Genomic DNA, 25,787 nt, shown 5'->3' with positions numbered 1-25,787 from the left:
GAGAGGGAAATTAGAGGTGGGGTAGGGCTGGGGGATGAACTTACTTGAAGGGAGAAGGATGTAGATCGAAGGTTGAAGAAGAAAACGCCTTAATCTAGGTATCTAGGTGTCACGGTGTCACACCCCAGTTTCCTAGACCCAGTGGGGCCCATAGCACTGCAGTCCAATTGGGAACGCTCAGGATCTTGTCATTTACCTGTTCATAGATGTAACAGTGCAAGCGGAAGCTGATACTAAAGGGGTTCCCAAGGACATTATCTCATTTACTTACAAATCCAAAAAGGTCATTCCATCGCTACACATCCATAACAGTGGTCAAAAGGGTGCATTCAGTTTACTACTTTACTAACATAGACATCAAAACCCCCAAAGTCATATAATAGTGATCCTTTTGGCATCTAACAGTACCTTACACACTAGATTACCTTACAGCTGTTGAAGTTGTAGAACTTGATAACACCTACTTAGTCCCAAGTGGAGTGAACTGGAAGTCACTTAGTCTTAGCCACCACAATGACCTCTTTACCTTTGTCTTTGGCACCTGAGTCTGGAACAGTTGAAGAACTTTAATGAGCATTTCAGCTCAGTTAGTAAAACCACCGCCAAATCATTCATACAGTAGCAAGAACCATATTAAAGGCATTAAAGAAAATAGAAATCCAATTTATTAGAAGAATACATACAAGACAATACAAACAGGAGTATTTCTAATGCAGCTGTATGTGAGCTTTTTCTTTTCTTATTTTGTGGTTCTCGTTACATGGCACCTCAACAGAGAGTGTATAAAGTAGTAGCTACACTCTTTCATACTATTCTTTCTGGCTATTTACATAATAAACATTGTCTTCCCCTTATCCTTCTTTTATACATGCATTTCTTTATCTTGGTTTATGCTGGAACAGATCCTGTTGCATGAACGTTCCCTTCCGGTACCGGAACAAATTCCATCGCATAAACATTCCCTTCTTGTACTGGAATGGATCTCCGTCATACTAAGAAGGGTTGAGACCTTCCACATCGTTTACTCACCTCTTCCTCTTACCAATTGCCCTTACCAGTTTCCTTACCTCAACTCAAGTCGGAACGTATCCTGTCGCAAGATTGTGCCCTCTTGATGTATCGGAATGTATCACTGTCATACAAAGGAGGGTTGAGGTTCCTTTACCCTCTTCGGGGCTGGGTTTCCCCTTTCATCTCATAGTTGGTTTTAGTTCTAGGTGATGCTACACTCACCTGATCCCATTCTTCACTCTTAAGCCCTATGGGCATACTAGATGAGGTACTTATCAAGATCCTCTTCAACTTTCTTACAATCCTATCAGTCATTCATATAACTTTTAGTCCATGAACATAACATTACATCACCATTCTATTAGCATAACCATACTTATAACCATGTCGTGCCACTTGTCATACCCTCGTGTTTCTATTCCACAACTATGTCATGTCCATTTCATAAACACACTCATATCCTTTCCAATACTGTAAATATAACTATGTCATGTCGTCTCCATATCATAAACACAAACGTGTCATTTTATTGCCATCCATCACATGTGTTTAACGTTAAACTAATCATCATAGCATAAAGTCATGCATCATATAAGGTTCAGTGCTACCCAGTTGTATACAACTAGGGGTAAGAATTTACTTACCTGTTACTCCAGTGCTTATTCTTTTCTTCTTGAAGGTTATTCACAATTCAATGATAGAACAACGTTAGTAATCTTACGTGTATGATGATCCTACACTTAGGGTCATCCCTTCACTCATCTGCTATATTCTCTTCCTTCATAGATCTTAGGGAACGACTCTAGGATTTCATTAATTTGGTTCAACTCTTCCTTTTGTTAAGCTTCATACAAATTTTAATAATCTAATAGAGACTTAGCACTTTATTTGACAGGAGTGTAGTGTTGGTATACTGAGTCATACACTTGAGTCTTATACTCACTAACCTTATTTGTATTTTGCCCCATTTTCAATCCAAACTTTGGGCTTCTGGTTGTCTGCCCTCATTAAGGTCAGGCTTTTACTTAACTCATAATTCTAGTATGTTAATCAAATCGAAAAAAAGAAAGAAAGTATGTTAATCAAGTTGGACCACCCTAGGTATCATTGAGTGTAGGTTATGCGCGACTGAATGGTCCAGCTGAACCGTCCACTCAGACCCTACACTCAATCCAGATTCGGTATTTTGGTCCAAGTTACACTACAAAACTTAGGGCTTTTGCTCATAGAGGCTCATCAGACCTAAATGTGCTATAAATTCTAGATTTAAGTCCGGAATCTAGGGGTCCTTGGTCTGGATTGCCAATTTTGGGTGGTGCTTCAAAATTGACTTGGAATTTTTGCATAACAACCCTTATTCTCATGACCTTTATGATTTGAGCTTAATTGTAGACAATTCCAGCATACACATCTTCAGATTTTCTAAGAATCTAACATGATAATTATCGAATTTCATGCATAATTTCTCCAATTAGAACATAGATTAAGGAATTCTAACCAAAATTAAGAAGAAGTAGAAGCTTGAGATTTTACCTTAAGTGATGAACTTGTAACTCTTGCTTTATTTCTCTTCTCCTCTCTCTCTCTCTCTTGTTCCTTTCTCTTTTTGTCATGTAGATTCTGCCTCCTCTCTCCAAAATTTTCATAATATATGATCTTTATCAATATAATATAATATATTTCTTATATCTCACCCTCCACCTCCTCCTTTACGTGGAGAAGGAGAGTGAATGGGGCGGGTGAGTGGTGAGGTGTCCCTCCCCTCTTCCTCCACCCCAACAACCCACCTTTTGACTTATATTAACACAATGTTATATATATACGCACATATATACCCCATATATATATATATATATATACACAATATCTTGGTTAATGGATTTTTAATCATGGGCTTTTACTTATGGCTTGGTGGGTCCACTTCGATTGCTTACATGGGGCCTATTCAAAGATCTAGTTGTTTGTACCTTCAAGTTCAAAAAATTATGCCAATCATTTCCCCATTCTCAATTCAGTCTAATTCCATCATATGTGGGGCTCACTGACGGAACTAGGTTTCGTCCCATTTAAGGATTTAGAATTCATTTCCATTTCATATCATTATTCAATTACCCTCGACTCCCTCAACATTTTAGGTATGTTGGTGTTCGTTTGATTGGGGCCGAGATGTCATTATCAGTGTTGAGCTCAAAATCATTATATAATGTTCTTACTGATTATCTGTTCGTTATAAAGTCAAATATCATATGTTAAACAATTGATTATGTACCTCACTGGGATGACTTCCCCATTCACGGTATCTCGGGTTTTGCTTGCTAATTCAATCATCGATATGCAGTTCCCTAGGTTGACCCGGTTCATTAACTAGAAAAAAAAATGGTTCCAGAATCTTGGGGTGCGGGTGTTACATGCAGGTTATCAAAGGCTTGAAGCACTCATGTGCACTTCCTGGCTGCAGCTCTCAATAACTTTATTCATCAAAAACTGATTTGAGTTACAAGCCTAGATCTGAATTTGTAGTCTCCTACAAGGGACACCTCCAAATTGACTCCTAATTGAATTAACAACTTAGGAGTTCTCAATTGACTATTTAAAAAATCTCGTACCTAAACTGGGACTCTTAAATGACCAAACAACTAGGACTCCCAATATACAAAACAAAAGTAGATAAGGACTCTCCAAAATATCTGAAATTATTCAAACACTAATTGGGAGTCTGGGACTTGAACTAGGGGTGGATGATGACCAAATTATCCTTGCTAAAGTTGGGCCCCCTCCTGGCAGTGCTGCAAGTTGTTAACGGGCTTGGGCTTTCTTTCAGGCTTTGCTAGAATCTCTTTGGTTGGTTACATCAGCAAGGCACAAGGTCTAGATGAAATCCCAATTCCCAATAGAAGTGTGGAAGCAACTCATGAGTTAGCTTAGCTGACCAAGTTATTTAATAAAATTATGAGCACAAGGAAATGCCAGTTGAGTAGAGGAGAAGCATTGTGATACCAAATTTAGAAAAATAAAGGGGATATGCAAAGCTACAATAACTATAGAGGCATAAAACTGATGTGTCATACTATGAAATTATAGGAGAGGGTAAATGAAACCTATTTGAGACAAAAAACCAGTATTATGAAGAACCAATTTGGTTCAATTCTAGGAAGATCTACAATGGATGCTTTTTACCTTATTGGAAGACTTATAAATGGTATAGAGAGTGTAAAAATGATTTCATTGACAAAGAAAAAGCCTATGACAATAGTCCCTAGAGAGTCAGTGACAAGTGTGAGAAAGGTTGGGGCCAAGGTGGTGAATTCCCGATTATAGTAATTCCCAATTACGATTGGGTTATATCATGCATCAACTTTAAGCCCTTATTTATTTGCACTTATCATAGATGATTGAACTGCCAATATCCATGATGAGTTCTGTTGGTAATGATATATTTTTCTGGTAGATGAGACACAAACAGGGATAATGCCAAGATAGGTTAGGGGTGCAAGTTTGGCCCTGGAAGCCCTGACCCGCCTAAGCTTGCCCCTGAGCCCGAATAGGGCTTGGGCTAAAGATTTTGGCCTTAAGGGCGGGTTAGGGTTAAAATATTCTGGCCCTAAACTAGGGCCAAGGGCGGGCCTGGAATCATGGTAGAAGATCTCGCTCTCAAGAGAGATCTCGCCACCTTGAAAAAGAGAGATCGTGACCATCTCGGTGAGATCTCGGTCGAGATATACAATGTTTTGGCGTCAACTCGGTGGCCCATCTCGGTGGGTTGTAGGGTCCCAATTGAGTTGAAACTTGGTATTTAGCTTATTTAAGGCCTTTTGAACACATTGGTGGCCTTGGATTTGTCAGAAACAACCTTATGTATGATTTATAAATCTACCCATAGTATGAAACCGAAATGTAGTAGGATTAGGGAATGCAATGTTATAGAACATGTAATATAGAATCTTTAAGGCATATAAATGAAAAGTAAGTATATCAAATGCATTAATTAATTTAAATGTTATCAAAATTCCATCCATATGAGTATTAAAATCTCAATTTCAAGAATAGAATAATTATACAACCATTAGAAGTTCTATGTAAGTCATTAAATCTTTAATTCATAAGACAAGTAGAGAATGATTGATCTTCCTTTGATGTTGTAGATGTGCTAAGAGTAGTTGCAAGTGAAAATTCAGCCAAAATCCACAAGAAAAAGGCAAAAATTGAGAGTTCTAGCGAGATCCAGGGCGAGATATATGGCGAGATCTCGGCGAGATATCCCAACTCTCTGCTCTCGACCTCCATCTCGTCTTGCCTATGTGAAAAAACGAGGTATCTCGTGAGATCTCCCACCATGCCTGGGATTGCTCTTTGGCCTGCCCAGCCCATCCCGGCCTGTCCCTAATTTTGGCCCTGATTCTAGCCCTGATTTTGACGATCTGACCCTGATCCTGATCCTGGCCCTGATCCTGGCCCCGATCCTGTCCCCGGTTACGACCCCGATTTTGGCCCCGATTTTGGCCCTGATTTTGGCCCTGATTTTGGCCCTGATTTTGGCCCTGATCTTGGCCCTGATCTTGGCCTTGATCTTGGCCCTAATCTTGGCCCTGATTTAGGCCCATGATTTTGGCCTTGATTTGAGTTTGGACCCTCCACCCATATGGAAAGGAATTAATTATAATCCATATGGGTGAATATTTGACATATGTCAAATTTTAAAAACATGATCATTTTGTAAAAAATTAACAAAAATAAATTATATCTTCATTACCAATGTAGTAAACATCCACCTGATTTTGGCCCGATCCTGACCCTAATTTTGGCTCTAGTCTTAATGTTAATTTGACCCTGATCATGTATTAGATTTTTATCCTAATCTTCACATTAACATTGATATAACTATAAGTCTCGACTTTGACCTTCAGTCCTTTTAATCATATTAGACTATGAGTTCACTTTTTATATTATTTAAGATAATTTTTATTTTTCAAACTAAGTCATTTTTTGTTCAAAAAAATCATTGACTTTGTTTTTTGGACTAAGGCGAGATAATATATTATAAATAATAAAAACTAGTATATAGAGAATTAATATCTAACAAATCCACACCCTAACTTCTCATCATGAATATTGACATCTTTCTTTTGCCTCCAATGTGATATTTTAGGAAGAAAAAAAAAACCTTATTAAGGATAGATAGTTATGTTTGTAACTAAAATATAATTTTGTTTAACTACGAAAAAATATCAATACTAAATTATTGTTGATTTACTTGTTAACAAAGTTTTGAATAGGATTTTTTTTTGTTGAATAAAGATATCAATGGGAGGGGTTTTCAATTTTCATCACCAAAGTAATGGGAGAGGTTTTCAATTTCCATCATCAAAGCAATGAGAGACTTTCAGAGATCAATATAGAATTATGAAGTATGAATTTATTTATGTTTAAAGCAACACTATCAACTTATTGACTATTTTATCATTTTGTATGAGCTTGAATCATCTTATATTTCTATGAATTTTATTTTCAGTTTACTTATGATACTTTTATTGGATAGGACCAATTAAGGCTAGGGCCAAGATAGGGTGGTCAATCAGGGCCAGGGACAAGGCAAATCAGGGTCAGGGCCAATTAGGGCCAAGGATAGGGCTAATCATGGCCAATCAGGGCTAGGGACAGGGACAATCAACGCTAATCAGGGTTAGGGCCAGGGCCAAGGCCAATTAGGGTGAAGGCCAATTAGGGCCAATCAGGGTTAGGGCCAGGGCCAAGGCCAATTAGGGCCAATCAGGGCCAACCCATCCCGACCCGGCCCAATTAGGGCCAATTAGGGGGAATGGGCTTGGCTTGGCCCTGTAGGGCTTAGGGCCAGGGACAATAATCCTTGGCCCTGAACTAAGGTCAGGGCGGGAATGGGCTCAGATTATAACATATAGGGTTGGGCTTGTGTTGAAAGAAATGATTGTAGTAGAATGGCTTATTAGATCAATGATCTCAAGCCCTTTATTTATAATAAAGTGGAAAGTAGACTATTACAAGGAAAAGAAGTTTACATGAATGCAAACTCTAATTTAACTCCTATACAAACTCTTATTAGACTCCTAATAGAATCCAACACTTCCCCTCAAGTTGAGGCATGGATATCACACATGTCCAACTTGACCAAAAAAGTATAAAACATCTGTCCAAGGTAAACATTTGCAATTTGATCTTCAAACTTATAGATTACGTTTGCCTTATAGACTTCCATTTGATTTGTCCTCATCTTTACTGCAACTTTATGTCTCCAAGGAAGAACGCCCAAGTAAAAAAGTAGAATCTTCAAATGTTGAGAAGACTAAATTTCTGCACAAATCTGAGGGAAAATATATTTTTGGAGTAACAATAGCTAGGGTAAAACAGCCAAAGTGAAAGTTTTGATTTGTAGCAATGTTAGATCTTTAAAGGGAAAGTTTGCCAAGGGACAATCTCCAAAGGTAGGGGAAATTTTGTCAAGATAAGTGACAATCTCCAAAGGTAATAAAGATCAAGTTCTGCAAAGGTCAAACGACAAGTCTTTTGCAAGGTTAGATCTCCGAAGGGAAGATGTCAAGTTAAGGGGCAAATCTCCAGGGTTAACAGAGATCAAGTTTTGCATAGTCAAAAAGATAGCTATATAGCAATGTTAGATCTCCAAAGTGGAAGATTGCGAAGGTAAGGGACAAACTTTCAAAGGTAACAAAGATCAAATTCTACATAAGGAAGTCTACATGAAAGGCTTTGAATTGTAGACATCTTCAATCTCCCCCTCACGTGTAGCGTTACACGTGGGAAGATAATAACAAAGGAAATTCCAATGGGGAAACTTGGAAAGGAAGAAATTGTAATGGTAAGATAAAAGTATCAAGAAAACAAATCTAGAGAAAATGACAAAATTTGAAAGGGGGTTCACCGAGCCTACGGTGCCTCTAATGAAGGTTTGATATTACCGAATGGACCGGATTAGAAGATGTAGTCAAAGCAGAAGTAGATCCTCCAATCGGCTCGAGCAAATAAAGTCCATTTACCACGACCAATCTCCTTCCCCAGATCCTGAAGTAGCTAGGTAGGAGTTGGTAGGGGTAGTAGAGGAAGCAGTGGTCGAGGCTGTACCGGCAGTAGAAGACTGCAGAATACGTCGCAGAGTAGCGAACTCCTCCTGTGAAAAACCAACGTCTGCAGAGGGTGTGGTGGAAACTGTCTCAGAAAGATTAGCCTTTTGTTTTCCCTGTCTTTGTGCTCATTTTTGCTCAAAATCAGTAGGCTTCCCATGCAGTTTCCAACAATTTTCCTTGGTATGATATGGTTTGTGACAGTGCTCACACTTAACAATCTCCTTAGCCGGATCAGATTTAGTGCGAACAGACTGTAAAGCTGATTTCTCCATAATAAGAGTATGAAGCATGACTAATCGATGACTTTCCTCACACTGAACAAGAGCATAAGACTTTTCTAGTGTAGGAAAGGGAGAACGACTTAAGACTTGCACTCTGATCTGATCGTACTCCACGTTCAAACCTGCTAATAAGTCATATACTCGAATCTTATCAATATACTTCTTATATGTCGCCACATCATCTGGATTAGTGGGGTGATAATCCCCATAATGATCCAACTCTTGCCAAAGAGATCGCAACTCAGCATAATCGTGGGCCATAGTTAGTTTCTTTTGGGTAGTCTCATGAAGCTTCTTTTGTAGCTCATAAACCTGTGCATCATTCCCCAACTGTCCATATGTTTCAGTAGTAGCCTTCCAAATTTGGGCTGCAGTATCAAGTAATAGGTAACCCCGGGCAATATTTGGATGCATGGAATTCAAAAGGAATGACATAATAAGAGAGTCGTTTGATATCCATTTATCTTGTAAAACACCTGCGGTAGTGGGTTTGATAGTAGTGCCCGTAATGTATCCAACTAGTCCTCTTCCAGCAATAGTCAGGTAAGCAGATCGAGACTAGATCAAGTAATTTGTGCCATTAAATCTTACCAAAAGAGAATGAAAAGTGGAAAAATATTCGGATCCAGTGAGAGCAGTAGTATCATCAATAGTTGTCATGTTGACAAAATTATCTGCAGTTCTTCAGTCTTCACCCTATCGAAGTAATAGAAATGTCGTAGAATGCAATAGCCAAACAACTCAGACAATTTTTCTCCTTTTTTTTTTTTTTTTTAATAGAACTAGAGAAAAAATCTGGTCTGGTCTACTGGTTTTTGGCTAATAGAACCAGAGACAAAAAAGGAAAAATATGGTTTGTCTATTTTGGATAATGAGCCAAGAACTGAACCAAACCAAGCTAAAAAACCGAACCAGAGGTTGAACCCAAAAAACCAACCAAATAAAATAACCAACGATATCTTCTTCCTCACACGCTCACACCTGAAAAAATTGAAGACTTACCTGGTTCGATGGCAAAGGCGATGGTAGAGGAGCAGCGATCGATCAAAACTCAAAAGAAGAAGATAGAAGAAGATGGGTTTGCGGAGTTCTTCTGCTCTTCTTCTTTCCTTTTTTTTTCTTTCTTTTGTTCTTGGTCTTTTATAATCGAGCTCAGTGCAGCGGAACTTGAAGAAGTGCCAGAAAAAAAGGCAATGGGTTTGAAAAAATTTAGGAGATTCAACAGTGTGCGATGTGATTTCTCTTCTAATCAAAAGAAGCAGCAAGAAGCAGCGAAACAGTAGGAAGCAGTCTGTGAATCGGTTCTTGTTCTTCTTCTTTCCCCTTTTTTTTCTTCTTTTTCTTGGCCTTCCCTAATCGAACCTATGTAGTGCAGCGGAACAAAGAACAAAGAGAGAAAAAAGGACGGAACGGCCAGAAAAGAAGAAAGAAAAGAAGGTCGATGGGTTAGAACCAGCAGTGATGGTCCTTCTCTTCTTCGATATTTTTTTTTCTGTGGTCTTCTTGCAACAGAAAAGATAGTGCGTGAAGAACGAGAAGAAAAAAAACCCAATCGAATTTGCAGCAGTAACTGAAGAACGAAAAAAGATAGTGCAGAGAAAAAAAAAAAAGGAAAGAGAAGAAAAAGATCCTAATCGAATTTAGGCCTTTGATGCCATGTTGAAAGAAACGATTGTAGTAGAATGGCTTATTAGATCAATGATCTCAAGCCCTTTATTTATAATAAAGTGGAAAGTAGACTATTACAAGGAATAGAAGTTTACATGAATGCAAACTCTAATTTAACTCCTATACAAACTCTTATTAGACTCCTAATAGAATCCAACAGCTTGGGATTGCAAAAGCCCGGTCCAGCCCGGCCCAGTTGCAGCCTTAAGATAGGTATATGGAGGTCAACTTTGGACCTATAAGGTTTTTATCTAAGTGGACCGAAATTGGAATACCTAATCTGTAACTTTGGTCATGCTCAGATAAATAACAAAGTGGGGGAACTTGATGAGGAGATTTTGCAAAGTGATTACTTAGTACTTTGGTGCACTCATAATAAAGAACGGGATATAGAGGATGGTGTTTCCTAGTTGTTGTGTTTTTTTTTTTTTTTTTTGATTAAAATAGGATGAATGAAGTGGATAAGTGCATCAGGGGTTTTGGGCTATTAGTGTATTCCTTTCAAAAATCAAAGCAAAATCTTTTAGGACTGTTTGACGACTAGCTATGATGTATGGTTCAAGCCCATTTGTCAAATGGCGCAACTCTTCCCTATTAAGATCCATCAATTTGATGGCTTTTCTAGGAAGAACTTCTACAATGGTAAAGGGCACACTGATTATGATTGAACTTGCTTGTGGATCATGAAGGGGTGCCCTGGCTATTCTATAGGTGATATAGGTGTGGTAGAGAGGCCCATTGAATTATCACTTGTCTATTCCTTCCTGGTTCTCTTTGGTGTGGGTAGAGCAGTATGGTAGCTTGCAAGGCTCATAACCTTGGGGTCATGGATTCAAATCCTATCTCTGCAACATCTTCTTTGAAAAACCAAATAAAGGTAATGATTGCTAACTAATAATTAATGACCCTCCCCCCCCCCTCTTTAGGATGGGAGAGGAAAAGAAGGTGGGGGGAAGATAGAAAGAGTTGTCTGGGGCCTCTAGGCCATGTGTTCTTAGTTCAGACCTCCTTTCGAGATGATCCATTCTTTGTCCTGTTTGGCATTAGTCAACCTGTGAAATATCTATGTTCTTGGCACCTGTTCCCACTTTCTCACGACTTTGTGGTTTGGCTTGCAGTGGATTGGCGAATAAGATTACTTACTCCATTTACTAATATGTGGCACCAGGGGAGAATCTGAATGCTTAATCTCCACTGCTTTAGTGTTGGTTATCAGGGTGGTCTGACCAGCAATCTCTCCATTGGACTCATCCCTTGCTTGTTTTGGCACCCCAGCTGGGATGTATGTTGAGTGTTGGGCTTTCAAAAAGCAGTATATAAATAAAGTCAGTGTAGCAGATTTTAAGGATGTTGAGATGGATAGGTGAAAACTAGGAAACATAAAAAGTATGGAATGATTGTACTAAATCTGGTTTGGAAGCTGCCCTGATAGATAGTAAGCGATGAGAAAGTCGTTTCAGATGGCACAACCATGTTGAATGGAGGCTTTTAAATGCCCCTATATGAGGAATGATATAATCCAGATTGAAGGAACTAAAAGAGCTACCGGCAGACCTAAGATAACCTTAATAAAGTGATGAGAAAACATATGCATGGCTTAGGCCTTGTATCCAATATAGTATCAAATAGATCTGATTGGAAGGCAAGGATTTATGTAGCCAAACCCATTTAGTTGGGATAAGGCGTTTGTTGTAAAATCTCCTAATTTTGCTAGATATGAAATTTTCATTACAACTTGAATTGGGATTTCGCAATTGTCCCTACCTTTGCCACTTTCCCCCCTCCCCCTTTCTTTCTAAACACTGACTGGTTTACAACATGATTTTTTCTGTCATTAAGTAGTGTTTTCCTGACTCCTTCAATTATATGAGTTTACATATTCTGACAAGATTTCGTTTGCCCTTACTTGAGCGAACCTCATATTTTCTTGCAGGATTTTGGGCATCGTGTCAGATTGGCAACTCATGCAAATTTCAAAGAATTTGTCTTGACAGCTGGGTTGGAATTCTATCCTTTAGGAGGCGATCCAAAAGTTCTTGCTGAATGTAAGTGACCTAAGTTTTCTCCATAAATATAAAAAAGTAGCCTCTTGTATTTGGTGATTTGGAATTCCTGTCTGTTTTCATATACATATTTGATCTTTTTAGGGTTATAGAGGATTTCATTTCTTCACAAGTTGTTAACCAAGATAGAATTCCCCTTCTCTATTTTGTATCCTCTTATTTCCTACTGTCCGTTGGGATGTCAATTTTAGAATGTGTGGTGCGGATTGGAAACTATGCTTTTGTTTGTTAGTCTTTTATGCAATTGCTTTCTGTTTTTCTGTTGGGTGGCCCACTGGTCCATTGGAATGTTTGCTTTCTGTTGCAACATTTTGAAAATCTCGTGGATGCTTTTTCAAATGGAAATCTGTACAGTTGAATTGGAGTATCTAAAATGTCAGTTATACACTTAGACCAAACGTTCATGTGTATGTTACTTCTCTATTTATTTGAAATACTTTTAGGCAATACGGTATTAGGTTTGCAGGGTATAAACGACTAGATTTACAACTTTTTTGGGGACAAAGTCCCAAGAGGAGAGGGAGGTGGGGGAGGAAAGAAAGAAAGAAGGCAGTGGGGAGCAATTGCAATGGTTGAGGTTGAGCTTTGAATTCATGGCATGAACAAGGGCTGGGAAAATCCATCTTTGATAAGATAAGGAATCTGATGTATGAAATCTATATTGTTGAATGGGCTGATTGGGATAAGTTATAGGGGGTCTTCGTTCTATTCTTTTTCCATTGTCGTCCACAGTTTCTTTGTTGATGCAAAGGAACAAGCAGCCAGCAAAGTGATGTGGCTTGAATCTTTTTCTTTTTCAAGTTTCATCTTTAATAACTTGGAATCATCAAGAGGATTGGTGAAGACGAATTAAATAGAAACCTCAATCCTCAAACGACTTTCCCGAAGCTTATCACTTATGGGAGCAACTCCTAGACCAACTCTAATTTATCATTCCTTTTCTTATCATTCCTAGTTTTGCCACTCATCCATCTTAGCATCCTCATTTCTGCTACACTTAGTTTATCTATATGGTTCTTTTTAACAGCCCAACACTATGCACCGTACATCATAGCTGGTCAAACGATGGTCCTATATAATTTTTCTTTAAGCTTTAATGGAGTACATCGATCACACAAGACCCCGAACACACCTCTCCACTTCATCCACCCTATTTTAATTCTTTGGGAAACATCATCCTCTATATCACTTTATTTTTTTTAATTTATGATTGAACCTGGGTACCTAAAAGAATCACTATAAGGAATCTCCTTATCGTCAAGTTTCACCACCTCATTGTTTTCCCGATCATGACTGAAGTTACAAACTAGATATTTTGTCTTTGTTTTACTTAATTTAAAGCCTCTTGATTCCAATGTTGTTCTCCATGATTCTAAGTTGGTATTAATCTCCACTTGAGTCTCATCTATCAACACAATATCATCAGCAAAACGCATACACCAAGGGACCTCGTCTTGAATGTCTTTGGTTAATTCATCCATTACAATTGCAAATAAATATGAGCTTAAAGTTGATTCCTGATGTAGCCCAATTGTAATTGGGAAATCATTACTTTGTCCCCGCAAATAGTGCCACCCAATAAAACTTTAAATTGCCAGAGGTATTCCTTGCCAATACAAAGAGGTCTTCTGTATGAGAAGCACAAATTGGAGACATAGCTTTTATTTTAGATTCAAAAAGTGGGCACGTAAAGAAACAAAAATTTTCAACATCCTCAATGCCATCCAACAAAATATGCAATTGAGGGGGAACAAGATAGGGATGTGGTGGTAGAAAAGAATGGAATGGGTGGGTAGACATAGATTAAGGAATCTCATTCCATTATAATTGTGCCAAGGGATATGGCCTCTATATGAACGTTATTGACTTAAACTATATTGACTATGGGTAATGTAGCTTAGTAATTGGGAATCCAAATCAAGGGCCAAAGGACCAAGCTCTGAACCAAAACAGAACCAGCAATGATAGTTCGAACCTTATTGTATGTGGACTTTGTGGAGGCTGTTGGTTCAATAGTTCGGGACTTTAGGGCAATGATGGTTAAACGACTCATAATTGCTGCAACCTTGGGCTTAGACAGAGTGATCCCACAAAATAGGGTGGTTGAGGATTTCTAGAAAGAGAAAGTCAATGGGGTTAGGGTTAGACTTAGGGGCTGAAACTTTTACTGAAGGGGGAGAATGATGATGGGAAGCTTCCAATGGAAGGAGGGTTTATTCTACTGGAGGTACTAGAAGTTGCAGTTTTTAAGGGTAATGAAGGTTTAATGGCTGTGACTTGTGAAAGAAGGGAGGCTGATGATGATAGGGTTATAGGGTCGATGAGGGAATCAAAGGTGGAAATGCTGAGTTCTGGGGATGGAGGAACACTCAGATGCACTGTTTAGGTTGAGTAGAAAAGAGAAATTAAAAGGAAAAAAGGTGGAAATGGGCGATGGTCTGTTCCTGATTTGATGGACATTAGTTGGTAATCTAATGATAATCTACTTAGAAAGTTGATTGAAGTGGCATGACCATGCTTAACAGAGGCTTTTCAGTTCCCCTGTGCGGAGAAGTGATTTATTGCCGATTTAAGGATTAAAGACCTAGGGAAGACATAAAATAACCTTGAGAGAAGTGGTGAAGGCCTTGTATTCAGTATGACCTCAAAATAGAACTGATTGGAAGGCAAGGATCCATTTAGCGGACCCCATTTGGTTGGGAAAAGGCTTCTTGTTGTTGTCGTTGTTGTAATTGGTGTCCGTGAGGACTAATTCTGCACTCAGAGGAGGATCTAGGTTAGACCGAAGCACTTTTTGCCTTCTCCTTGATTTATACCCTTCTAGGCTGCAAACGTAATAAGAACAGTGGTGATACCATGCAGAACACAAGTCAGCAATGAAAATAACTGAATTTTTTTATAATCAATAACCTCTGTTTTTACTAGCCCTCGAAGGGGGATTATTGTAAGAATGAGAGTTTATTACTCAGAGAACTGTTCTTTATTCACAGCCCTTAATGGCAGATTTATAGCTTACAATCAGTGGTAAAGCCTATTTGAGTAGGAAAAGGGAACACGGTTCTGACAATGAAAAGGAAAAAAAAAAAAAAAAAACTAAAATGGACTTCAAAACAACTCAAATAAAGGAGTTCTAGATGACATAGGAGAGGGAATCATCCCTTGATGATACCTAGATATCACATATGCCCAACTTGGTCAAAATAGGGTGGCATATACGTCCAGGTAATCCTTTGGTGAAGAAATCTGCTACTTGATTTTCGGGCTTCACAAATGGCATTCAAAATTATGCTTCTTTCCAATTTATCTTTGATAAAATGCCTGTCAATCTCCACATGCTTTGTCCTTTGATGTTGAACTAGACCACAGGAATACTTATAACTGCTTTAATGTCACAGTAGAGCAACATGGTTTGGGGGGGGGGGGGGCACTGGCAAGCAGACCACGTAACTGTATTATCTCAGAAATCCCTTAAGCCGTAGCTTGAAATTCTGCTACAACACTAGATCTTGCAATAACATTTTGCTTTTTGCTATGCCAAGTAGCCAAATTCCTGCCCACAAAAGTGCATTCTCTTGAAGTGGACTTCCAGTCATGTGAACCTCCCCAGTCTACGTCAATGTAGGCTTCAATATAGATATGACCATGTAGGGACAAAAGAACAGCCTGGCCTGGAGTTGATTCAGATAATGATCTCAGAAGATGGCTGACATGTGATTAAAATGTGAATCTTCCATGAACTGAATCATAAATCACAAAACTAATTACAGCAGCAATGTCCGGTCATGTGTGAGATAGGTAGATTACCTTTCCTACCAATTGTTGATAATGATCTTTATCAACAGGTTCCCCTTCTCTATCCTCTACTTTGGTGGCAAATTTTAAAAGAGTATCACTTGGATGACATCCCAATATGCTTGTTTTAGATAACAAGTCTAGGACATTACTTTCTCTGGGATAGTAATATGTCTTAAGATGAACGAGCAACTTCAATCCCTAGAAATTACTTTAGTTTCCCTAGATTTTTTTTATTTCAAACTCATGACTCAGGAATTTTTTCAGTTCCAATATTTATTTACATCATTGCCTATTACAACTGTATCATCAGTAGAGAGAAATAGATTGTAAAGGACTTGTCTTTTTAATGAAGAGGGTGTGATAAGCATTCCTTTGCTTATACGCTATTGACACCATTACGTTATAGAATAAACCAAACCACACCCAATGTGACTGCTTTAGCCTATGTGATGTACGTCGGAGTTTGCATACTTTCCCTTGGGTCTTGTTATCAGAGAAACCAGGAGAAATTTTTATGTAGACGTTTTCTTCTAGTTTTCCATCTAGAAAGGCATTTTTAACATCCAATTGTTGAATATCCCTTCCCAAGTTAAATGGACACACGTGTAATACTATGACGGTGTTCAGCTTTGTAAAGATGCGTAAATCTCGGAAGTTTGGGTGAATCCTTTGGCAACCAGTCCTGATTTGTGTCGATCTACAAATCCATCACTTTCTTACTTCACAAAAAATACCCCCTGTAACCTACAGGTCTCTTGCTTGGAGGAAGAATGACAAGCTCTGAAGTCCCATTCTGGTTAAGTGCTTTCATTTCTTCCAACATTGCTGCCCCCACTTAGGATCTACATAAGCCTCTTGCCACTCCTATGAGATAGGTATAGATTTAAAGGGAAGACAAAACTATGATAGGAATGTAAAAGAGAGTCAAGGGAGACAACATGGGATCAAGGAATAAATTTCAGTGGAAACTAAGATTTCAACCCAAGAAAAGGGGGAAATTTTTTAGTTTTGACCAAAATTTCAGTCAAAACATTAGACTTTTTTCTGATGTTTCGACCCTATGTTTTGGGCCTTATATGACCTCCAAATGGTCTAGATTCTTGCTTCCCACCTGTTTTAAGCATAATAATTTCAATGGAACTACTATTTTACCAAGAAAACCACTATAAAGTTAACATCAAGTATATATTATGAAATATGGGATAACTGTACTTCCAAACATCCTTTTGATGGGTTATAGGTTGTTCAAGAGAAAGATCCTAATTGGGAGATGGAGCAGGTGGAGATCCAGGCTATTGGTTCTAGAAAGGGTTCTTGTAATGGTAAAGGTGCTTTGGTAGTGTCTTTGGTTAACATCTGCAGATACATGACTTCAAAATGCTATTACTAGGATTTTGCTGTTTATTTTTTGTCTTCAAGGTACCTCTACCAGGAATTTGCTGCTCCCCTCACTTGGTATGCCTAGTTGATCTGTTGCTGCTCTGGCGGCTCTATAGACTGTAGGTTGGTGATTTATAGGTGGTTGCCTTTGGTTATTCCATCTCATTTTTGATTGTTGGATGGATGTCCAAGTCGGTAAAACCAGGGATCAATGCATCTTCACTAGATATATTATCCCCTTGAAGAGGTGTTGAGTTATAGTAAGATGAGGCTTCACAAAAGATGACATCTTTGAAAACAAAGAACTTACGAGATGGTGGATGGTAGCAGTGGTGACCGTTTTGGGAGGGGAGTATCCCACTTCCCAGTTCCCTCAAAGATTTGAATGCTTCGTGCATTAAGCTTGCCTGTGGCATTTTATAGTGATGATAGTGAACATAGTAGGCATACCTGAATCTAGGGGTACCCAAAAAAGGACTTTTTGAAGGACAACTACAGGTGCTTTTAATTTGAGTATATGGGAAGGCATAATGGTTAATCAGATAGGCAGCATTGAGGACAATATCACTCCAATAATGAGGTTGAATGGCGAGCAAACATGGAGGCCTAAGCAACCTCCGAGAAGTGTCAATTTTTTCTTTCAGCTACGCCTTGAGCAGGAGTATCAACATATCTGGTCTAATGGAGAATACTATGATTTGCCAAGTAAGCTTGAAAAGTGTGCTCCATATATTCTCTACCATTTTCAAAGTGGAATGCTTTGATCTTGCCATGGAAGAGAGTCTGTACCATCTTGCGAAATACTTGGAAACATTGGAAGACTTTATTCTTGTGAGAATTAGGTAATACAAGAGTGTGATAGTTAATAAGTGCTATAAACCAATGATGCAAATAGAGATGGAATTACAATGAATAAGAACCTATACATTTGAATGAATTAAATCAAAAGGACAATCATTCCTTCAATTAGAAGGGGAATAATTAGAGCTTGTTTGTTTTGCAAATTACATGCTTCACAAAAAAACTTTATCCTTATTACAATGCCTGAATAAATCTTGGAAAAGAAAAGTGAAGTTTTAATAGGAGAGTGACCAAGTCTCAGATGTAGAAGCTAGGTATCTAAGGTCATCCATTAAATATGTGGTGTTGGTGAGAATGTTGCGGACTGAGAGGAGCCATATGGTCGAGTAGATAGAGACCATCTTGCATCCTACCATGTTTAGTCGTCCTCTTATTCGCCAAATGCTATACAATACAATAAGAAGGAAAAGAAAGGAAACTTTGTAGTTTAAATCCTTAGTTAGGCTACTAATAGATAATACGTTAGTATAAAAGGACACAATATGCAAGACTGAATATAGTGTTAGAGTTAAAGAACAACAAATAGACCTGTTAGAATATTAGGATCTCGGAATTGCGCTAGCACTAACTAGAGGGCATACTGATGGAATTGCACTAGCTGTAGCAAGAGGGGCATATTGATGGCATTGAGTGGAAGGACCGGTCATAAGATTGGTAACCTTGGAGTCAATAATCTAGGAGCCAGATACGTTGATAACTCAAAAGGGTAGGTAGAAGTACTTGAGTGGGCCTGATGCCCACCATGCTTTTGATCTTGAAGAGCTTCTCAAAGGAACCAAAGTAGAATGATGCATGGATCGAGGTTTCGAGTTTAAGGCAGGTTTCGACTTTGCCAAAAACTTAAATCTCGAGGTTTCAACCGAAATTTCGGTCCAAACCTAGTACTTTTCAAGCAAGGTTTTGTCCCAAGTTTCGGGGCTTATATGGTTTCCATTTCATCTGATTTCTTACCTCTTACCTAGTTAAAACATAGTAAACACAATGGAGCTTGTAGTTTGCCCAAAAAAGAAAAAAAATGAAAAGTTATCCTTCAAACATACTAACAAATGACTGGTTTCGAGAAGTACAAAATGTATTGCATGTAGGCATAGTTACTTCAACATATGTGAATTGTTTGATAGAATGGTTACATATACAACAAGTCAACAAAATACAATGACCAACTAGATCAAGTGCTGGCTCATTCAAGTATGAACAAAACAAAAGTACAAAAATGGGAAGTTTTGAATTGTTGGGTATGGCTAATGCTTCATATTCTGTTGCTAACAAACACGGGGTCCTGACGGGGGTATCAAGGCAATGCCTTTGGGCCTGTAGAGGTCATATATCACTTTGGGCCTTGGAGTTTCCTTTGTAGTTTGGGCTTGGGGCCATGAATAACTATTGTGGCGTAAGAAGTGTTTGAAAGCAAAGTAGGAGCAAAAGAGCAGTTTGAAGGCAAAATAGTTTTGGAAATAGGGTGAGAATGGGGGTAAAAATCACCAAATACAAGAGAAATCGGCAAATATAGATCAAAACCTAGGCTACAAATATCACAGGTTTCGACCAAGATAGAGGATTTAATAAGGAACAATTGACCAAAAACCAGTTTTGGTTGAAATTTCAGTCTTTTCTTCGATTTTGAAAAATGCAGATATTTCGGTCGAAATTTATCCCATGTATGGTAATTGAAAACCTTTTAATGTTTAAGATGTTGTTCTTGAAGAAATAGTGTGTTTGCTACAAATGTTGACAAAAACATGATCAAGATAACCGTACCAACAGAACCTATGATTAAAGAAGATCCCAGGGTCATGATTGCTGATTTTGAGTATGAGCATGTTGAATTTTTCAAGCCGCCATGGTTCTTTGAAGAGAAAGCTCCCCAAGTTGAAGACTTAATTTATAGTGGTCTTACATTTCTTGAGTAATGCCTAGAAACGGTCCAAGCGGCTATGGAGTTGATGCGTGTCTGGCACCAAATTGGCCAATTTCCTTTTGAAATCAACTTATGGTTGATGGGTATGGGTGTTGGGCCTTTTTTCAGTGAATTTATGTTGTCATGGGTCTTTTCTATGGGCCCGTAGGTTTAGGTACGAAAATATGTTTTTATTTTAGTTTAATTATGTAAATTCTGCCCAACTTAAGTTCTAAGGCAGAATAGTCTTTTTATGTTCGATTTCAATTTAGATTAGTATGTTGACAACAATTAGGGAAGTCAGTTTCTAAGTTCTAATTTCATCGGGACTCCTTATGTAAGCCTATAAATAAAGCCCTGGGCATGTAACATATGATAGAATTCAGGATACAATTAATAAAAAGAGTGTTGCTGCCTAAGAGGAACGTGTTGGTGGAGCTTCTCATCAATGTTAACGGACCTCCATGTGATTAAGTAAGGTTTCTGACAAAATAGGAATTGAAGTGTTTTATTCTTCTGTGTATTATTCAGAACTTTACAATCAATATATACACAGCTGCTATCTATGAAATAGGAAAGAATATCCTACCTAGAAGATTAGAATAAATGAGAAATCTACCTAGAATAGAAGATTACAATAAATGAGAAATCTACCTAGAATAGAAGATTGCAATAAATGAGTAATCTACCTAGAATAGAAAAATACAATAAGAAAAATGCCTGTAATAGAATATTACAATCTAATCTACTTAGATTAAAGATACTAATAAAATATTATGATATGATTCTAAGATTTTCCACACTCCCCCTCAGGCTGGTGAATAGGCATTCTCCATTCCTAGCTTGGATATGCATTTTTGAAAGGCTGAGCTGCTCAATCCTTTAGTAAGTACATCAGCAAGTTGACTATGTGTAGACACATACGGCGTATAAATCAGTCCGCTATCCAGCTTCTCTTTGATGAAGTGTCTGTCAATCTCAATGTGATTGGTTCGGTCATGTTGAACAGGGTTATGTGCTATACTGATTGCTGATTTGTTGTCACAGTAGAGTCTCATTGGTCCACCCCATTCAACCTTTAGGTCTTCTAAGATAATCTTCAACCAAAGTAATTCACATATTCCTTGAGCCATTGCACGAAATTCGGCTTCTGCACTTGACCAGGCCACAACATTTTGCTTCTTGCTCCTCCATGTCACAAGATTGCCACCAAGAAAGGTGCAATATCCTGTGGTTGACCTTCTATCTATTGTTGACCCTGCATAATCAGCATCAGTGTATGCTTCTAGTATCATTCCTTTATTCCTTCTAAATAAAAGGCCTCTCCCTGGTGTCCCTTTTAAATATTGTAGCACACGGTGAGCTGCATGCAAGTGAATATCCTTTGGACTGTGCATGAATTGGCTGATTACACTAACTGCATATGCTATGTCGGGCCTTGTGTGAGACAAGTAGATTAGTCTTCCTACTAGTTTTTGATACATCTCTCGGTCCACAACAACATCTTCTTCTGCATTCCCAAGTTTACTGTTGGGATCTATTGGAGTGCTTGCTGGTTTACACACAACCATTCCTATTTCTTTAAGGAGATCAGTGATATACTTTTGTTGAGAGATGAAAATGCTTTGTTGAGAGTGAGCAACTTCAATGCCAAGGAAGTATTTTAATCTTCCTAAAGCCTTGATCTCAAATTCCTTAACCAAGCATTGAGTCAAATTTTGTTTCTCTTTTTCTTCATTTCCTGTCACTATTATGTCATCAACATACACAAGTAGTGCTGTGACTCCCCCTGATGATGAGTGCTTGATGAACAATGTATGGTCTCCTTGACTTTGCTTGTAACCCATACTAATCATAACTTTACTAAATCTGCCAAACCATGCCCGCGGTGACTATTTGAGTCCATATAAGGCCTTTTATAACTTGCATACAGTATTAGCAGCTAAATCATTCTCATAACCCAGTGGAACCTCCATGTAAATTTCTTCCTTTAGTTCACCATGCAAGAATGCATTTTTAATATCAAACTATTGCAAGTCCCAACCATAATTTGCCGCTAAGGATAGTAAGATTCTGACAGTATTCATTTTTGCAACTGGAGCAAATGTTTCAAGGTAGTCAATCCCGTAAGTTTGGGTGTAGCCCTTGGCTACCAACCTTGCTTTGTACCTTTCTAAAGATCCATTTGCTCGATACTTCAATGTATAGACCCATTTGCACCCCACAGGTTTCTTCCCTTCTGGTAACTTTACAAGTTCCCAGGTTCCATTGCTTTCTAATGCTTCCATCTCCACATTCATAGCTTGCTTCCACTCCTTATTGGATAAAGCCTCAGATAAGTTGTTAGGAATGGCAATGGTGTTTAAACTTACCAGAAAGGCTCTATAAGATGGGGAAAAATGTTTAAAGACAAGAATTAGGCAAGAGGGTACATGGGTTTCGTTGTGCATTCTCTAGTGCCTTTCCTAATGGCAATAGGAAGGTTTAGTTCATTACTATCTGTGGGCACATCAGATTCGGTTTGTAGTGAAGGATTAGTCATTTGTACCTCATTTCCAGAATTTGGATTGGAGTTTTGAACTTGCACTGAGCCACTGATTCTAGAACAAGATTCTTCTTCCTTGAGAACACCTTTCCTTTGCCAAATCTCATATGCTCAAATATCAGAAATAGGCTCTTTTATTTCAAAGTTTGACATATGTTCATATTGTTCACAGTTTGACACAAGTGAGTCTGAAACAAGTTTAGGTTGTTCACAGTTTGACTCAGATGACATAGTGAAGTATTTGGGAGTGAACTCTAAGTCAAGTAAGGAATTCCCATTCTTGTCTTCCATTATTGAATGCTCTTCCTGAAGATGAGATGTGGAAAAATAAGAGTTATGTTAATGAAAAGTGACATCAATGGAAACATAGAACCTTTTTTAAGGAGGGTGATAGCACTTATAGCCCTTTTGAGTGGAGGAATATCCTATAAATAAACATTTGAGTGCTCTAGGATCTAATTTACCCCGATGTGGTCCATGAATATGAACAAATGAGACACACCCTAATATTCGAGGAACAAGGTTATTTGTCGTTTGTAGGTTTGGGTAGAACTGGGAAAGGACATCCATTGGACTCTTGAATCCTAAGACTCTGGAAGGCAGCCAATTTATGAGATGAGTTGCTGTGAGTACTGCTTCCCCCCAAAATGACTTAGACACATTGTATTGGAATAGGGAGGCTTTAGTTACATCAAGAAGGTGGCCATTTTTCCGTTCAGCTACTCTGTTTTGTTGTGGGGTATCAACGCACGATGACTCATGTATAATTCCCTCCCTTTGAAAGAATGGAGTTAGAATTTGATTGAAATAGTCTCTGGCATTATTAGATCTAAATCTTTTTATACTAACTCCAAATTGGTTTTTAACCATGGAATGGAAGTTGGGAAGAACACAACTAACGTCGGATTTGTTTTTGAGTATAAAAATCCATGAGACACGAGTGCAATCATCAATGAATGACACGAACCACCTAGCCCCAGACACATTAGGAACACTAGAAGGACCCCAAATATCCTATGAATGAGATAAAAGGGGATGGAACTTCTTTTCTTGCTTAAAGGAAGTGGTACACGCTTGTGTTTAGCAAGCTCACACACATCACAATGAAACTCATCAACATGTATGCCTTGAAACAAAGATGGAAACAAAAGACTGATTACCCTAAAGGAAGGATGTCCAAGTCTATGATGGTAAAGCCATATTTTTTCTTTATTGGTTTGAGAAGGACTACCACTAGTAGCATGTGATTGGCTTGGTGCCTCAAGGTAGTAGAGTCCATCCCTTTCTCTAGCATGTCCAATTGTCCTCCCCGAATCTTTGTCCTGAAATACACAATGACTATGGTGAAAGACTACATTACAATGTAAATCTTGCGTGAGTTTCTTCACATAAACGAGATTTGTAGATAGTCTAGGAACATGTAGGACATTTTTCAAGGTGAGGGATGAGTTGAGCTCAATATTTCCAATTCTAGCCACAGTAGTTAACGAGCCATCAGCAGTAGCTATCTTCCTACTACTTGGACAGGGAGAATATGTGGTGAAAAGATTTGGTGAGTGTGTCATGTGGTCAGTTGCACCTGAATCTATGATCCAGGGGCTTGAAAGAGAATTACTAAAGACATTTAATCCAATAGAAAGTGGAAACTCACTTGAATATGCCAAAGAACATGTACCTAGTTTTTTTGTTAAGGTTGCTCAAAAGAGTTTTTACACGTTCTATGTCCTCCTGATTAAGGCTAGCAACCTCTTTATTAGTGGCTTCAGGTTGCTATGCAAATGTAACATGCGCCTGACCATTATTTCCAGATTGCTCTCCGTTGTGCCCCCACTCTCGGCTAGGAGGTTTACCACGATGTTTCCAGCATCTTTCCCGTGTGTGACGAGCTTTCTTGCAATAGGTACACCATAGATTGTCTCTGTTTTTCTGTTTGGATTGCCTAGTTTTTCCACTTTCAGCAGCAAATGCCTTGTCGGTTGTGGGAGTTGAATGCTCTCCTCCTTGAGATACCATTGCTGAACTATCAACACTTGTAGGCTCTGACATCAGTCTTCTTCTGCTCTCTTCCCCTCGAACCAATGCTACAACTTCATTGAAACACGGCACATCTGGTTTTCCAAGAATCTGAACCCTTATTTGGTCAAACTCAGGATTCAACCCAACCAAAAAATCATAGACTCTATCTTGCTCAATATACTTGCTTTACTACCGCAAGCATCCTCGAGCACTTCGTCTTGATGACTTGGTAATGATCCAACTCTTGCCACAAAGCTTTCAGCTGGTTGGCATATTCTCAGAATCGTTTTATTTCCTTGTTTGGCTGCTCTGTTTTAACCTTGACCTCGTAGACTTGGGCCGCATCTCTCGCCTTAGAATATGTCTGTTGGATAGCCTCTCAGATGTCTTTGGCAGTTGCCAAGAACATACATGTACCACTGATTTATGGAATCATAGAATTCCACATCCATGCCATAATTATAGAATCTTCTTCATCCCATGCTTCATATTTTGGATCTCCTGGTTTCGGTCCATCTCCAATCAGGTGGTTCATCTTTCCTTTGCCCTTCAGAATGGTCCGAATGAGTTGAGACCATTTTAAATAATTTCTTCCATCGAGCTTGTAGGCAGATTGAATATTCTGCAATTCTCCATTCTGCAGATTTTTGATTGTCTGATCAAATGCAGTCCCGGAAGTAACCTCTCTTGGTTCTGACATACTCTTTGTAGGTGCTTAAAAATAGTATGTGAAACAAGAACCAAAGATGCGATAGAAACGACAGACAAGACGGAGAAAGAAAGAAAATCTGTTTTTCAGGTAAGGAAAAAAAAAAAAAAAAACAGAGCTGAATAAAGAATGGCAATAAAGGCCAAAGGAAGAATAATCTCTGTGTGGCGGAAACACCAGAGATTAAAGGCAATGAAGGCTTGAAAGCTGAACAGCAATCCCAAGATTGGTTGGTTTTGATGCCATGACGAAATAGGAATTGAAGTGTTTTATTCTTTTGTGTATTATTCAGAAATTTACAATCAATATATACACAGCTGCTATCTATGAAATAGGAAAGAATATCCTACCTAGAAGATTAGAATAAATGAGAAATCTACCTAGAATAGAAGATTACAATAAATGAGAAATCTACCTAGAATAGAAGATTGCAAACACCTCCTAAGCCA

At 38.5% G+C, this 25,787-nt stretch overlaps 1 protein-coding gene across 2 annotated transcripts in view; it reads left to right on the top strand.

The window, feature by feature from the left end:
- Positions 1 to 25,787, top strand: part of LOC149022894 (sterol 3-beta-glucosyltransferase UGT80A2-like) — a 65,845-nt gene that overhangs the window by 19,065 nt on the left and 20,993 nt on the right. For both annotated transcript variants that reach the window (XM_089150779.1, XM_089150778.1), the window contains one exon: positions 12,006 to 12,117. In XM_089150779.1, the coding sequence (XP_089006905.1) occupies positions 12,006 to 12,117 (112 nt within the window). The remainder of the gene's footprint in view (positions 1 to 12,005; positions 12,118 to 25,787) is intronic.

The sequence above is a fragment of the Hakea prostrata genome, chromosome 3 (genome assembly GCF_041222555.1).
Source record: "Hakea prostrata isolate BN-2017 chromosome 3, UWA_Hpros_2, whole genome shotgun sequence".
In the NCBI taxonomy this organism is placed as follows: domain Eukaryota; kingdom Viridiplantae; phylum Streptophyta; class Magnoliopsida; order Proteales; family Proteaceae; genus Hakea; species Hakea prostrata.
Note: the sequence above shows the minus strand (reverse complement) of the source record. Positions and strands in the feature narration are given on the sequence as shown.